The sequence below is a fragment of the Seriola aureovittata genome, chromosome 6 (assembly GCF_021018895.1).
Source record: "Seriola aureovittata isolate HTS-2021-v1 ecotype China chromosome 6, ASM2101889v1, whole genome shotgun sequence".
Lineage (NCBI taxonomy): Eukaryota > Metazoa > Chordata > Actinopteri > Carangiformes > Carangidae > Seriola > Seriola aureovittata.
In genome coordinates, this window is record NC_079369.1 from 20,348,085 (window position 1) to 20,361,969 (window position 13,885).

General features: G+C 41.3%; 1 protein-coding gene across 2 annotated transcripts in view; it reads right to left on the reverse strand.

Moving 5' to 3' along the window:
* ror1 (receptor tyrosine kinase-like orphan receptor 1) overlaps positions 1 to 13,885 on the reverse strand; it is a 126,584-nt gene that overhangs the window by 22,404 nt on the left and 90,295 nt on the right. For both annotated transcript variants that reach the window (XM_056379194.1, XM_056379193.1), the window contains 2 exons: positions 10,768 to 11,058; positions 10,430 to 10,463 (listed from right to left, as the gene is read on the reverse strand). In XM_056379194.1, coding sequence (XP_056235169.1) covers positions 10,430 to 10,463; positions 10,768 to 11,058 — 325 coding nt within the window. The remainder of the gene's footprint in view (positions 1 to 10,429; positions 10,464 to 10,767; positions 11,059 to 13,885) is intronic.

Genomic DNA, 13,885 nt, shown 5'->3' on the forward strand with positions numbered 1-13,885 from the left:
AGCTGTCGTCCATATTTTACAACATGGTCTACATGTATGTGTTTATGTCATGTATGCTCTTCTGTGTTCTCCTATGAATTTACAGCTTAGGGTCGTCTCGAGGTAGAAAAAAAATGTAATCCAAAAAACAGCAAACTGATGGATGGAAGGGGATGGGATGATAATATTATCTTATAAAGCTTAAGTCTGTTTTTCTCTCTCCTTCTCTCTCTCCGTCCCCACCTTCTGTCTCCAGATCCCGCAGACATGTCCGCCTTTTGGGACCAATTCAGGTTACACTGACAACACAGGCTCCAGTGCTATCCAGCTAAGTTAAATCCAGCTGAAATGATGATGACATTGATTCTGTCGTGATTTCAATGATGAAACTCAATAAATCCTGTTTAGTTTAATTCTTAACAGCTTGTTATTTCTGCTTTATTTATTTTCATGTTGCTCTGTGCCTCTCCATATAATACTCATGTTAGTCCCATTTTTATTGTGTAATCTCTCTGCCTCTCAAGTTAATCTCTACCATCAACTACCACATCAGTCGTCATTTGAATCAGTCCACTGTTGTCTGAACTTAACATCCAGAGGTGAGAGCTAAATTTAGAGCGCTAGACTTTCTGATCTATCAAAACCCAAAATGTCCTCCAGTCATATGCATGCAATTTGCTAGGCGCCAGGACCAATAACTACAAAACTGATTGATAAACTGACGTCAACTGATACAGGGAAAGGGCATCCTTGATCAACACTCTCAACATCAAACTGCATTGATCCTATTAAGCTCTACAAATGACTAAACATCCCCTGGCTCAGACTCACAGGATAGAAGTTCACACTGCAAACAAAAGCCTCTATTTATACCCAGAAACACTAAAGGTACACTGTGCTTCGCCCTGTTTCTCTCACACACTCAGCCACCACCAGTAAGGGCAAAGAAAGAACACGTTCTGTGCATACTTGCATGTATGTGCGTTTTTTTTTTCTGTGTATGTGTGTGTGAGTGTGTGTTCATGGGAGGTTTAGGTCAGAGTTCAGGGAAACCCCACATACCCCATCTAGCCCTTGTAACCCTCAGGGAGAAGCCATGATTCACACACACACACACACACACACACAGACACACACAGACACACACAGACACACACACACACACACACACACACACACACACACACACACACACTTTCTTAAACCATAGACTTTACCAGACCTGACCTTGACCAGACCTGCCAACAGGATCACCAACAGACACACAGGGGATTCTGGGAAACAGGAAACAGGAAGTGGGCCCTGTCCAAGCTGAGTGTGAAAGCCCTGTTCACAAAGAGTTGTGTATGAAACTCTCCGTGTGTGGTAAAGTGCGTTAAGACAGACTTGCGCCCTTACTAACGCCTAACAAGGTGAATTGCTTTAATGGTTAACGCCGGCTACACATCATGACAGTCTCCACGTGTGTGTGTGTTCACATGTGTCGGCCTGTATGTGTGTGAAGCCCCCCCCGACCCTGGGCAGCATTTGGCAGAGAGGCATCCAGGCTTGTGGGAGGGGGCTGCAGTGGGATCTCTGGTTTCAAATAGGGCCGGTGCCCTGGGACCGGGCCATGTCAAAGGCCCTGTCCCCGATGAGCCATATTAGGGCCCTGATCCCCAATCAATCAGCACCATGCTAAAAAGAATCCACAACAAGACGGCAATTAAGCCCCAGCGAGGACTTAACTAAACATGTGTGAGAGATAGGGTTTGCACAAGTAACTGTGTGTGTGTAGGTCTTTGACTCTGTGTTTTATGAAGAAGTGTGAGTGTGTGTGTGTTTGTGTGACTGCGAGTGAGTAAAAGCCTTGTGAGACAGCCCCTGTTCACTCCGGACGTGCAGCGTGGAGGACAGAGGTGAAAAAAGTCTCAGGAGGCTGTCTTCGTTTTTCCTTGTGTATCAGCGTAACCACATACACACAGTGGTAATGTACACACACATTTAACAACCGAAACGCCATCCAAAAATGAATGCAAACATGGAGAGAATACTGTTTTTTACCTTTTGCCAAGAAATTTTAATCCATTTTCCATGTTTGGCAGTTAACAGGACCACTATGCAATTTGGGGATACTGCAGCAGCTATTGCTCCCACTCCTGGTTAAAAGTATGGGTTGAGAAAACTCCACTGCTACAGAGTCTGTTGTTGGCAGGTCCAAATAGAGTCGCAGTGACTTTCAGAGTGAGAGAGATGTTTTTTTTTTTTTTTTTTTTTAAACTGGATCCTGATATTGAAATAAGTTTAGCAGAACCCCCTGCGCCGGTCTGATTTGGAGTGCTGAAGTGGATCAGTATGTGGCAGAAGAGCAGTGCATCCAAAAAATGAGTGGGCCTGTCATCCCCTCAGTCTGAATGGGTGCGATGCTTGTGGTGTGGAGCAAATCATCATCAATCCTGGCCAGCATCTGAGAACCACAGCAGTGTTGACACTGGCACTGAGGTGAGGAGAAGTGAAACCAAAATCCAGGGTTTCTCAATACAGTAAACACACGTTCACAGTCTGAGTTAAGAGGCTATTGTGACCAAAAACAGCACTTGCTCTATGCTGCGGGCAGCGGGGTGGTGGGGTGAAAGAGGGGGCCGGTTTTTAAACAGTGGACCTGGGTTCAAACCTGCATATGTGGCTCAACTGTCCTTGAGCAGGACACTCAGAGGCATAATTCATTTTAGATTCTGCACCGAGGGAGGGGCATGTTGTTTATCAAACAAGCACACCAGCACTGCACTGCAATTAGTCCACCAACATGTTACCAGCAGGTTTTTCTTCTTTATGGTAACACCATCTACCAGCACCTTTAAAGATTACTGATTAACACTTTAAAACTATTTATTTTTAAACAAATTGTATTGTGTGGGTGTGTGACTAGTTGAGCTTTAGAGGTGCTGTTAGGCAGATTTTTATTCCTACCGTCAAACAGAGTAAGCTTAGCCGTTTACTCCTCTCTCTGGTCTTTGTGCTAAGCTAAGCTAACTGGCTGCTGGCTATAGCTTACAGACATGAGAGTGGTACTGATCTTCTCATCTTATTTTTTTGCCAAGAAAGTGAAAAATTTCACATTGTCATATATAAAGTGGGATTAAGGAAACATAGAGAGAAATACTACATCTAAGGTTAATTGTATATTCCTGTGGATTTACTTAGGTACCAGCGACTTGCAAAAGTCGGTTTTGTGTGGAAAATTCTCAGTCTATAAAAATCCGGTGATTAAGAGGTGCAGGTATATTAAGAAGGCTGTGGTTGGGAAGCTAAAATCCAATTACCTTGTATTTTACAGAGGGACAGTGGATAAAAAGTGAAGGAAAAGAAGACTGCAGGGAGTTTGCAATGAATATTAAAAAAAGGCAGTAATACATGACTACAATATCTGGAAATAACTGATATATTCGCATCAGTGAGCGGCAGTGAGTTGTGTCTCTGTGCTCATTAAACTTGAAGCAGCTAATGCACTATAACAAATGAGCTATACTGATATGACATTTTCTTTGCAGTGACTTGTATTTTCACCACCCAAAATGCAAGGCATGTAGATGCCAATGTCAGCTGGTTGATCAGTCAGTTCAGTGGTTTGCTTGTCGGTCTGGATCTTGAGAGGGATAACGCAAGACATAGCTGAGAGCAAAATGTTTGCAATATCTTCACGAAATAATTATCTCTTTTAAGATCTTAATTGCATTTTAAGTAAATGCCGTGACATGTTGTTACTTCATTAAGGAGGATTTCTGCATGCTTTGCTGATGTTTACCAGATAAAACAGCATCTTTTGATCCTCCTTTACTTGCAGAACAGAACAAAAGAAGAAGCAGTCCCTGGCAATGATCGTGTAATTACTTGCTGTCTTAATAAATCATGTGTTAATTACACATGACATTGTAAGTACAAGCGTTTCACAACAGCTGCGTTAGAACAGAAAGGAGATTACAGTACACACGTATTTTAGAGCGAGTTTGAACAAGCTTCAAGATCAACTTAGTGTGACACCTTCAAGTCATTACACATTTTGGAAACGGCTTTCTTAAACTAATTTGTCAATCAACCCCTGCACTGCTGTGGGTGATACACACACACACAACACAAAATGTAGAAAATACACACACAAGTTTCTGTGTTTGTACTGTATTACAGTTAAACACACCTAATTATAGTATCATTCTGAGTTATCAAGTTACACACAAACAAGATCTTTACTGTCAAATCAGTTACAAACTTACAATAAAAACCTTATTGTATTACATAGATGTAACTATACATGTCCATATAAACATGTATAGGCACACAAAAACGCAATCATTAACAATCCAGTGCTTTCAAGCATGTGATTGTTGGTTCTACTGGTTTCAGTTGACATATGACAGTGAAACACTGTTCAAATAAGCTCTGTTGGTGTTTGAAGGAAAATAAACGGATCAGCGGAGCGCATCTTCCATCAAATATGATCGAACATCCATTTTTAAAAAAGGGGAAAACGCTGAAGCAAATGACAGTTGTAAAGATAAGCAAGGAGCAGAAAGGTTAGACGAAAACGACGACAGAAAAAACAGGCCAGAGAGAATCTGTTCTTTGTTAAACCTGTCTCTCCTTCACTCTCCAGTACAGAGTGGACAGGAAGAGAGAGCAGAAAGGCACAGCGGAGGGAGAAAAAAAAAAAAAAACAGCTATTTTTGTAATTGCTTTTTTTTGCCTTTGCTGAAAGAAAAGTGGTGGGGAAAGTTTTGAGAAATTTAAACAGCCTTGACAGCCAGGGTGTAGTAGTATTAATCTTTTCAAACAGAGAGAAAACCCTTCTATTATAAACACAGACAGAAACTCTGGGATCAGCGGCCATGTCGTATAGTCTGTTTATCGCTGCTGTCGGATTAAACACTTCTATATCCAGAAAGTCAACATTTTCAGAAATGTAGAAGCCGCTGGGTTTCAGAAACCGTACAGGAAATTATGAAAAAAATGAAATTAAACCAGTACTAACTGATCTCTTGGTCAGTTGGGAGCAGCAGAAACAAGCTGCAAACTGACACATTGCCACCTTTTAATTTGATTTTTCTTATTAAGACATCCAGCAGACACAAACCAATACTACCATTGATTTGGGGTCGTGATTCTGGCCCCCTGATGAATGTAAGTCCAGCATTTGCTCTCTTCTAGCTCTGTTTTTGGTCCCTACGAACTCCTGAGGGAAATATGTGGCTCTTTAGCTGCAAAATGCTCCACTATGATCACCAGCTAGTCGCTAACTTTGTCTGTCTATTGTTTGGTGCTGGATAGGCAGCATACACTGGGGGTTTTTTATTTTTTTCCAGAACAACTACCTGCTGCTGCTGCTGAAAACCAAAAACCAAAACAATGAGCTGAAAGATGCTGAAGCTCCATAGAGCTGAGGGGAAATGCAGAGTTGAGAATAATTCTCTGTGGGTTGGACAATACAAGCATTAAGTTTCACATTACTCACAGCCATTTGAGACATCATTATTGTGAACACATTGATTATAGTCACTTAAACAATGCTCACAATGCAAAATACCAACTCAAGAAAGCTTGTATATGTAGGCCATGTGTCATGCCTTACCCTCCACCAACATGCAAGCAATACGTCACTGAAGAACTATGATAAAACTAATATCACTAAGTATTTGAGAGGAAAATCCATTCTCAGTAAACATGTTTTTTATATCACTCTCACTATATTTATAATTAATTCCTGAACTATGTCTTTGGTTTCCAACTTTTTCATTAATTTTCTGTGATAAATTTTTTCCTCATTCAAATGTCTCTAAGAAAGAACGAAAGGAAAGAAATAACTAATAAAAGTAATTTACAGTTCAGTTTCAACCCCACCTGTCTAACATGCATCTAAATTGAACCCATTGATTGAAAAAAAAAAAAAAAAAAAAGAAAGGCAAAAAGAAAAGAGAATATAATCGCATCAAGGACACTTTTAGCCTCCACTGTCATAGCGCTGGCAGTTTGCACGCCGGCCTCAGTGTGAGGACGGTTAGGGTTAGGAGTTATTAACTGCCTCTGATCTGAGCTTACAGCTAAACCTCCCGTCGGCTCACACTGCTAATCACACCTGAATGCTGCCGACCCCGCGGAACCCGGGAATCAAAGAACAACATGCAACCCGGAGTGTTAATGGTACCATCCTCCTCCCACTCGGCTAACACTGTTTTTCTTTCACTCCTTTCACCCTCCCGCCGTCTCCATCGTGCTCTTTTTTTTTTCCTGCAAATGAAAGAAGTGTGGCAGCGCACAGAGAGAGAGAGGGAGAGAGAGAGAAAGAGAGATTGAGAAAGTTGGGGGTCTGATTTTGGCAGGCGAGACTTTTTCCCCTCACCCTATGTTTGTTCTGGTTCTATGAAAACATCTCCAAAGAGGGGAGATGAGGGAGGGAGGAGGAAGATGGAGGGAGGAGAACGTAGAGGAGGAGCATGGGCACTATTTAGAGGAGGTGCACTAATGTTTCTTATTTAGTAACAACGACTGGCAAACTGACAAACTTTGGATTGGAAATTAATTTGCATCCGAGATGTCGACGCAAAACTCTTTTTTGCTCTCTCTTTTGAACAGTTTTTTGCCTAACAGTACGGCACACACACACACACACACACACACACACACACACACACACACACACACACACACACACACACACACACACACACACCCATAAAACCAGAATGTGACTTTTACTCTTTGTTTTTTTTGTATGGATTAAACAAGCTACGTTGTGTTAATTAGTAATTAGTGAGCTTCAGAAGAACCGGTGGATGGATTTCCTTGCCATTAGACAGAGCCAGACTAGCTGCTTCCCACTGTCTGTGGCGTCGATCAGGACAGCAACAGATAGACCCTGCACAGCCATTTAATTATTTGGCCTCTATATTGAAAGGACACGGTCTCAACTACGTGAAACACTAATCACAGGTTTGACATTAAAATTCTGCTGTGTCATTTTAACACCAGAGACCTGTCTTGACCTGACATTTAATTTGTAATATGCTTGTAACGTGACTCAGACTTGCCTTCGAGGACTTGACACTTGCTCTGACAGATGTGAGACCTGACTTATAAACTTGTCTTGAATCACTTGAACCTGGACGCATTTTCAAAGACAGAATTGGAAGGAAGGACTTAGAACTCTAAAAATATCTGTGCTTAAGGAAAAGTTCATGCTTCAAACTTTCCACCATCTCTTCCCTCTTCCTCTGTTCATCTCAGACCATCCTCGCGTCTCCTCCTTACTGTATTTCTGATCTGCTGTACTTCTCTGTTCTGGTCTTAGGTAGTTATATTGGACACAAGCTACCTGGATTTCAGTTGAAACATCGAGGCTGTCAGCTTTGAGTTTGCCTGTGGCTACTCTCAAAAACCCAACCCTGAGGATATATATACGAACACACACACACTGTAATGTCCCGCACACCGCAGAGTGTATACTTAAGGCCAACGTGGAGGGGATGGAAATCAGAGCACAGACCGAAGCAAAGACAACACAGAGGATATGAAGTTCATGTTATGTTCAGGTTCAACAAGGTGGGTGGCGAGAAATTTTTCCCCAAATTTGCGAGTAATATTTGTGGCTAATTTATCCCAAAAAAACGGAAGTCACTGAGCTTGCTAGCTTGGAGGTAAAAAAAAAAAAAGAAGAAAAAAAAAAAAAAAAAAGTAGTGGAATGCAAATGAATATATTTCATTTAAACTGACAAGTTTCAGAGCCAGATGTGTTTCCAAAAACTTTGAGAAGCAGAAGAAGCAGAAGTTTTGACATTCGAACAGCTGCGTTATGAGGTAGGCAGACACAGGTCATCATGTGTCATCATTAGGTGACCTTGTCTCCTTGACGGCTGCCACCCTAACTTTACAGCTAATAAGTTGGCCGTGACACTAATGATGAGCAGCAGTGACGATCTGCCCACCACCACCGCAGCTCCACCGCCGTCAAAGGAGGCCCCTGTCTATTTAAATGAAGTCTGTAATGACTGTAATGAGACTCAAGATTGCATGCTGGTCTTCGCTTGACTGAAACACTTTCCTTTACAAGTTGGCAGGGAAAAATAATAAATGACACAAGGAGAAGTTAATTTATTTGAACTTGCAAATTGTAATGTACCGTGTGGTGTGTAAAAGCTGAGTTTGAATCTTTGAGATTGTCACATTAAAGCAGTTCTAAAAATGATGCAAAAAGCTCCTCTAGGATTTAATCAACTTGTAGCCAAAGAAAAAATGATTGAATATCTTCATCATGGTGATTTTCATTGTAGGTTATGTCATCACCAGTTGAGTCTTTGAAGACTTTTATGAGCCTCTAGAGCCTCAAAATTACCTCACAACATGCAACATGGTCTTGATGCTACAGCACAAAACTTTTTTTATTCCTGAAAAGATACAAGATGTAAAAAAAGTTTTCACTGGACAAAGAAATCCACAGAAAATGTTATATGTGTGCACGTACAGTATATAATATAGACTTCAAATTGTCCAGATAAGGAGTTGAGAAGTCAACTTAATTATCTGTTATCTAATTTACTGCAATATCATCCTCTAGATATGAGAAATTGAATTAAAAAAAAAAAACATCATAATAAGTGACAGCGTTGCAATGTCATCCTGATAATCTCTTATCTCAACATATAACTTGAAGCCAAAATCACATTTTCCTGATTTAATTCTCCATTAGTTTATTTCAAATATTTGCACATCTCTATTGTGAGGCCAAATCGATTAAATTTCACTGCACATTTCATTGCACTGTGATTTCTTTGCGAGCCAACTGTCTCCTCTCCGAAACGAGCTTTAATTTAAGTTGCACAGGAAAAAATCAAAAACATGTAAACAAAGGAATGGCAGAAACAGATGTTTGAGAGCGAGCCTGCGTACGCGCTTGGATGTGCGCACATGTGTATGACTGTGCATGCGCTCGTCCCAGCGTGTGAGTGGATTTAGTAAGTGTTTGATATCCACCTTGTGCCAGCAGTTTTGATTCACAGAACGCCGCATGGAACATGGCAGCGAGCCTTGCCATAATGTCATTGGGGAAAAATCATCCAGCTTAACTCCTTTGATCCAGCGAGAATCAAACGAGCTGAGAAAGTTCATAGAGTTTTATCCCATAACACTGAAGGAGACGTCAAAACAAAGCAGAGGAAGCTCGCCAGGCTCAAGCTAAATTTTGATTCAGGCAACAGCATCACTACGGACAAGACCATGGGAATGTTTTAGTAGAAGGTAATTCAGATACTTTCTTAAAATATTTTCTATCGTTCAGTTTTATTTGCTGCTCTTGAGAACCTTAATTTGATATGTGTGTGTTCATGTTAAGAGATCAGGGCTGAGGTTTCTTTTGCTATACGTTCAGACAGCTGGCAGCTAATTGCACGTCATATAACAGCAACCACACAGACAGTTAATCAACTAAACTCACAGAAACAGACATAGAACATTCAGTCTTAATTATAATAAATTCATTACAGCCCTGGAATCAGATGAATTCCTCATTATTGCCCTAAAAATAGATGAATGGCACAGTTGATGAAATTTTTAGCATTTTGAGTCTGATTAGAGTTGTCTGAAAGTAAATTAACTCGATTCCACCAATACTACGAGGATCAGTGTGTTAAAGATCCCATATGCTTTAGACTCTGGTCCGTGATTGGCAAACAGATCCACATGGTCCACATTCCAACCGCACACAGTCTGTATTCAGATGTGAACCACGTGAGCTGTAATGATTGGGCAGAAACAGCAGCATAAAACATCAGAGCGATGGGGATTTAAAGGCTAATATTAAATATTCATTCAGTTACACTGAGACTGTATCAATTATACGGAAACTAGAGGCCAGGCCTTTTTGTAATGTGAGTGATTATCCAATGAACATGCTGTATTGGACTTTTTAGGTTGGCTCTTTGCAATGAATTACTAGGGGAAGTATAAGATACAAAATAATGCGGCATTGCGCCAGATGATAAATTAGTATGTCAGCAAACTGTGTGGACGATGTTGGATATGTTCAAGGCTCTTTGATCTATTTCTTTCATGGCATTTGTATTGTCTATTGTGAAATTTGTTCTTACATAAATAAAACAGACCCACAAATGATTATTGTATCATCTTTCTCCCTCTTTGCGTGATCTATGGTGACATTTCACTAAATTTGCAAATGGCGAGCTTTGATTTTGGTGTTTCGCTATTCAAAACAGACAACATATTTGTGATGCTTGCATGACACAAAAATCGATCTGCAATTCTCAAGCGACAATCATTTCTGAAATGAGATCCCGATACCATTTGCAATTCTATGTCTGAGCAGTGCTTACAAATCACTTTTGAGAAACAGTCCCCTGCGTTGCATTGCGGTAAGTAAAGCATGAATAGAGTGATAGAGAGAAAAATGGATAGAGGAAGAGAAACTTACGTTGGCCTTCCTGGCAGAGGTGTAGGGAGTGGATCTGGAAAAGAAGACAAGGGGATTTTTTTACAACAGGATAAACAATATTGCTCCCAGATTTTTCTCTGTGCGCGCTGCCAGCTACAAGCAAGAATCAGTTGAGACGAATGTTGCTAAAAGGAGCCAGAGCTCTAGTGGGAAAAGATCACTAGAGAAAAAAAAATGTCATTGTTTGTCACAAAAAGTACGTAAAATACTCGTCATAGAGCCACTTTATTGTGACATCTGCACACCAGACATCTTTAAAAGCTTTGTCTTTGCAGCTTTAGATCAAATGCAACTCTCAGTAGGCTAACTCATCTTACCGAATTTGACAAAAAGCACGCCTGTCGTGGACACGGTGCCCTGGGTGTTAGTGGCCACACACTGGAAGTAGCCCGTGTCGGTGGTGTCCAGGTTGCGGATGCGGAGGCGTGACCCGTATGGCATGGACCTATAGGAGATACGCCGCGGCTCCTGCACGACGGGGGCGTCATTCTTCAGCCAGCGCACAGTGGGTGGTGGGTTCCCAGACACACGACAGAAGAGCTCGGCGGTTTGGCCCAGAGAGGTGGTGATGTTGTTCAAGGGAGCTTCAAGACGGATAAAGAAGGGCCCTGGAAGACACGATAGAGACGAAATAAAAGAATATGAGTGACATAAATGGAGAAGAGAAAGGGAAGGGGAGCAGATAAAGGGATAGAGCATGAATGAGAGGATGAAGAGAATTCGAAGAAAAAATATGAAAAAAGGGCCAAGGGAGAAGAAACATCAGGAGAGAGATGATTGAGAGAGAAACAGACAACAAGAGAGGGAAGACATTGTATTACACAAGGCCAAGAACTACGACATAAATCAAACAACACTTACTGTACTACATCAGTGCCAGATATTTTCGAAAAAACACATGCTGCTGTATGAAAGAACAGTGGTGAAACAACTCAGTATTTTCAGGCACACATATTCAAAGCCTGGTTTTGCAAGTTATTTTGTGGTTGCCACTGTGGTGACACCTAATTTCACTTTTCATCATGGCTGTATGATGCCAGAGGGTTTTCCCCGGCCTGTGCATGATCTCATGAGGCAACACCACCTGTGTGTTGGGTGAAAACTTTGAAAAGGAAAAAGACCAAACAACCTTAAGGAGAAAAAATAAGGTTATCTAAACTCATTGTAATACCACAGTGTGAGGCTGCTGTGTTCAGAAGGTGTTGGAAAAGAAACAGCAAAACATTTTTGCATGATTATCTCCAGGACCACATTTTTCCTCGAGGTGGTCAGGAAAAAAACAATCTGGAGGGCCACCTAAGAGTTTAATGTGCAGGAAAAACATTAGTGTTAATGTCATGAAATACCTCTGGAAAGTTCCCTCAACCCCAAAACCCATCTTAGGTATGCAGAAATGCTCCTGGTTACACAGACTGGCCAAAACAAACAAAGAAGGAAAAGCACATAGAGGGGAATCTCAAATACTAGTGAGATGAACTTCAGTGTGTGTGAATAGAGAGGTTGAGAAGTCAAAATAGAGGCACGCACTTACATATGCAGGGAATACCACACATTTAAATCTTTACTATGCCATGTAAATTAATTAGTTAGACCATCTCTGCACTGAACAACATAACTTTTAATATTCCTGGCCAGTCAAAAGTTTGGACACACTTTTATGTACAATTCTGGTACTGTATGAGACATCTGTCCGATGAAATCACATGACAGACCCGGAAAGATGTCAGGAATGTGGCTTTAGAGGTTGAGGGTTGTCGGACGATTAACACATCACCACCGAAACACTTCACAGTAACCAGGTCTTGTTCCCAAACTGGGTTTTCCCTACAAGGGCATTGCTGTCTTCTCCAAGCTGCTCTCTGTCTTGCTTTCTCCTGATATATCAGTTTATCCTCTGTTGTTCATTACGGTATAGTTACGTAAAAAATATTGTAAGTCAGCAGGAAAAACGTATTAATATTATTCCAGGATAATCCTTACAAAAAATTTAAATTGATTCCTGGAATAGCTGGTATGAAGCCGTCTGTGCAGAGAGTGTTTGTGCCCTGAGTTAGGCCTGTCAGGTCTACTGGCCTGAGAGGAATCCTAGGATACACCATATATTAAGTGCTGCCTTACTGGCCTGAGAAGTCAGATTTTGGGCACAGAAAGACCATTGAACATGCATCTCTCTGCAAGAAAGCTGATACGTTTGGGTCAAAGTTTTATTTAGTTTGAACTGGCGTCCTAACAGTGACTCTAAATCTGATCATTAAGTTCTCACAACTAATCCAGAGAAAACTGCATTAATTCTTGCCAACGCTTCAGGTTGGAGCATGCTGGTGCCCTTACTTTATACTCTCTTGTCACCATAGCAACCCTTGTGGTTGTATGTACAGCCCATCTGATGCCAGCAGTGAACATATTGTCATGAGGTGCAATGAAATGAGTGCCTACGATGTGTCTGCTAAAAAGAGAAGTGGGCACATTTGTCTTGGCATACAGCCTGTGTGTGTGTGTGTGTGTGTGTGTGTGTGTGTCCGTCCACCATACTCCCTAAAGCCCCAGGCTTAACACAGCAATGTGGTACTAACAAGTGTGTGACAATATGAGGAAACTCCCACCATCGACCACACCACCACCACCACTCTCCCCTCACTTCTCCCCCTTCTCACCCACTTTTTATCTGTCCTCCTCTCTCTACACACACAATGGCCTCCCTTATTTGTACAGTTCTGTCTCTCCACATTTCATCTGCAGTCAGGACAAAACCTCCAGAAAGTCAATGTAGAAGATCAGGTCAATATCTAAAAACTACATGAAATCATCCATCCATCTCCTCCACTTAAGATTCTCCTCCTTTACTCCTTCCTGTCTCTCCCCATCTACTTACTCCTCCACTCACTTGCCCAAGCACGTGCTACAACTGTAGACATAAAAAAACATATCTCACTTGGGTGTGTGTGTGGGGGAGAGATCTTCTTGCATTACATCATATACACACCATATATAAGTTAAGCACTTCATTGTCGTATGACTGACCTTCTGCAAAGCCTGGAGGTCTTTCTATCCAGCCAGCAATACAGACACACACACAGACACACTTTGATCTGTGATAATGCCCAGACAGAGATCCTTGTGTTCTCTGTTTGCTTTAACAAGCCTTGTAAATGGATTATCAAGGGAAAATTTGATAATATAATGTAATAGCTGCTGTAACAGAAAGGATTGTACACAATTGATAGCCAGGTCAAACTCTGATATGATCATAAACGAAGACGCACGCTCTGACGGAAGGGGGCTGTATGAGTGTGTGACTGGATGACATTGAGAGCGGCGGTGTCTTCAGTTAATTTGTCTCACTTGTTTCTTTTCAAAACTTGTTTACTCAACTGTTTTGCCACTTTTTTGTTTTGCTTTGCTTTTCAATTTAATCTGTCTGATTATGTTACCAGT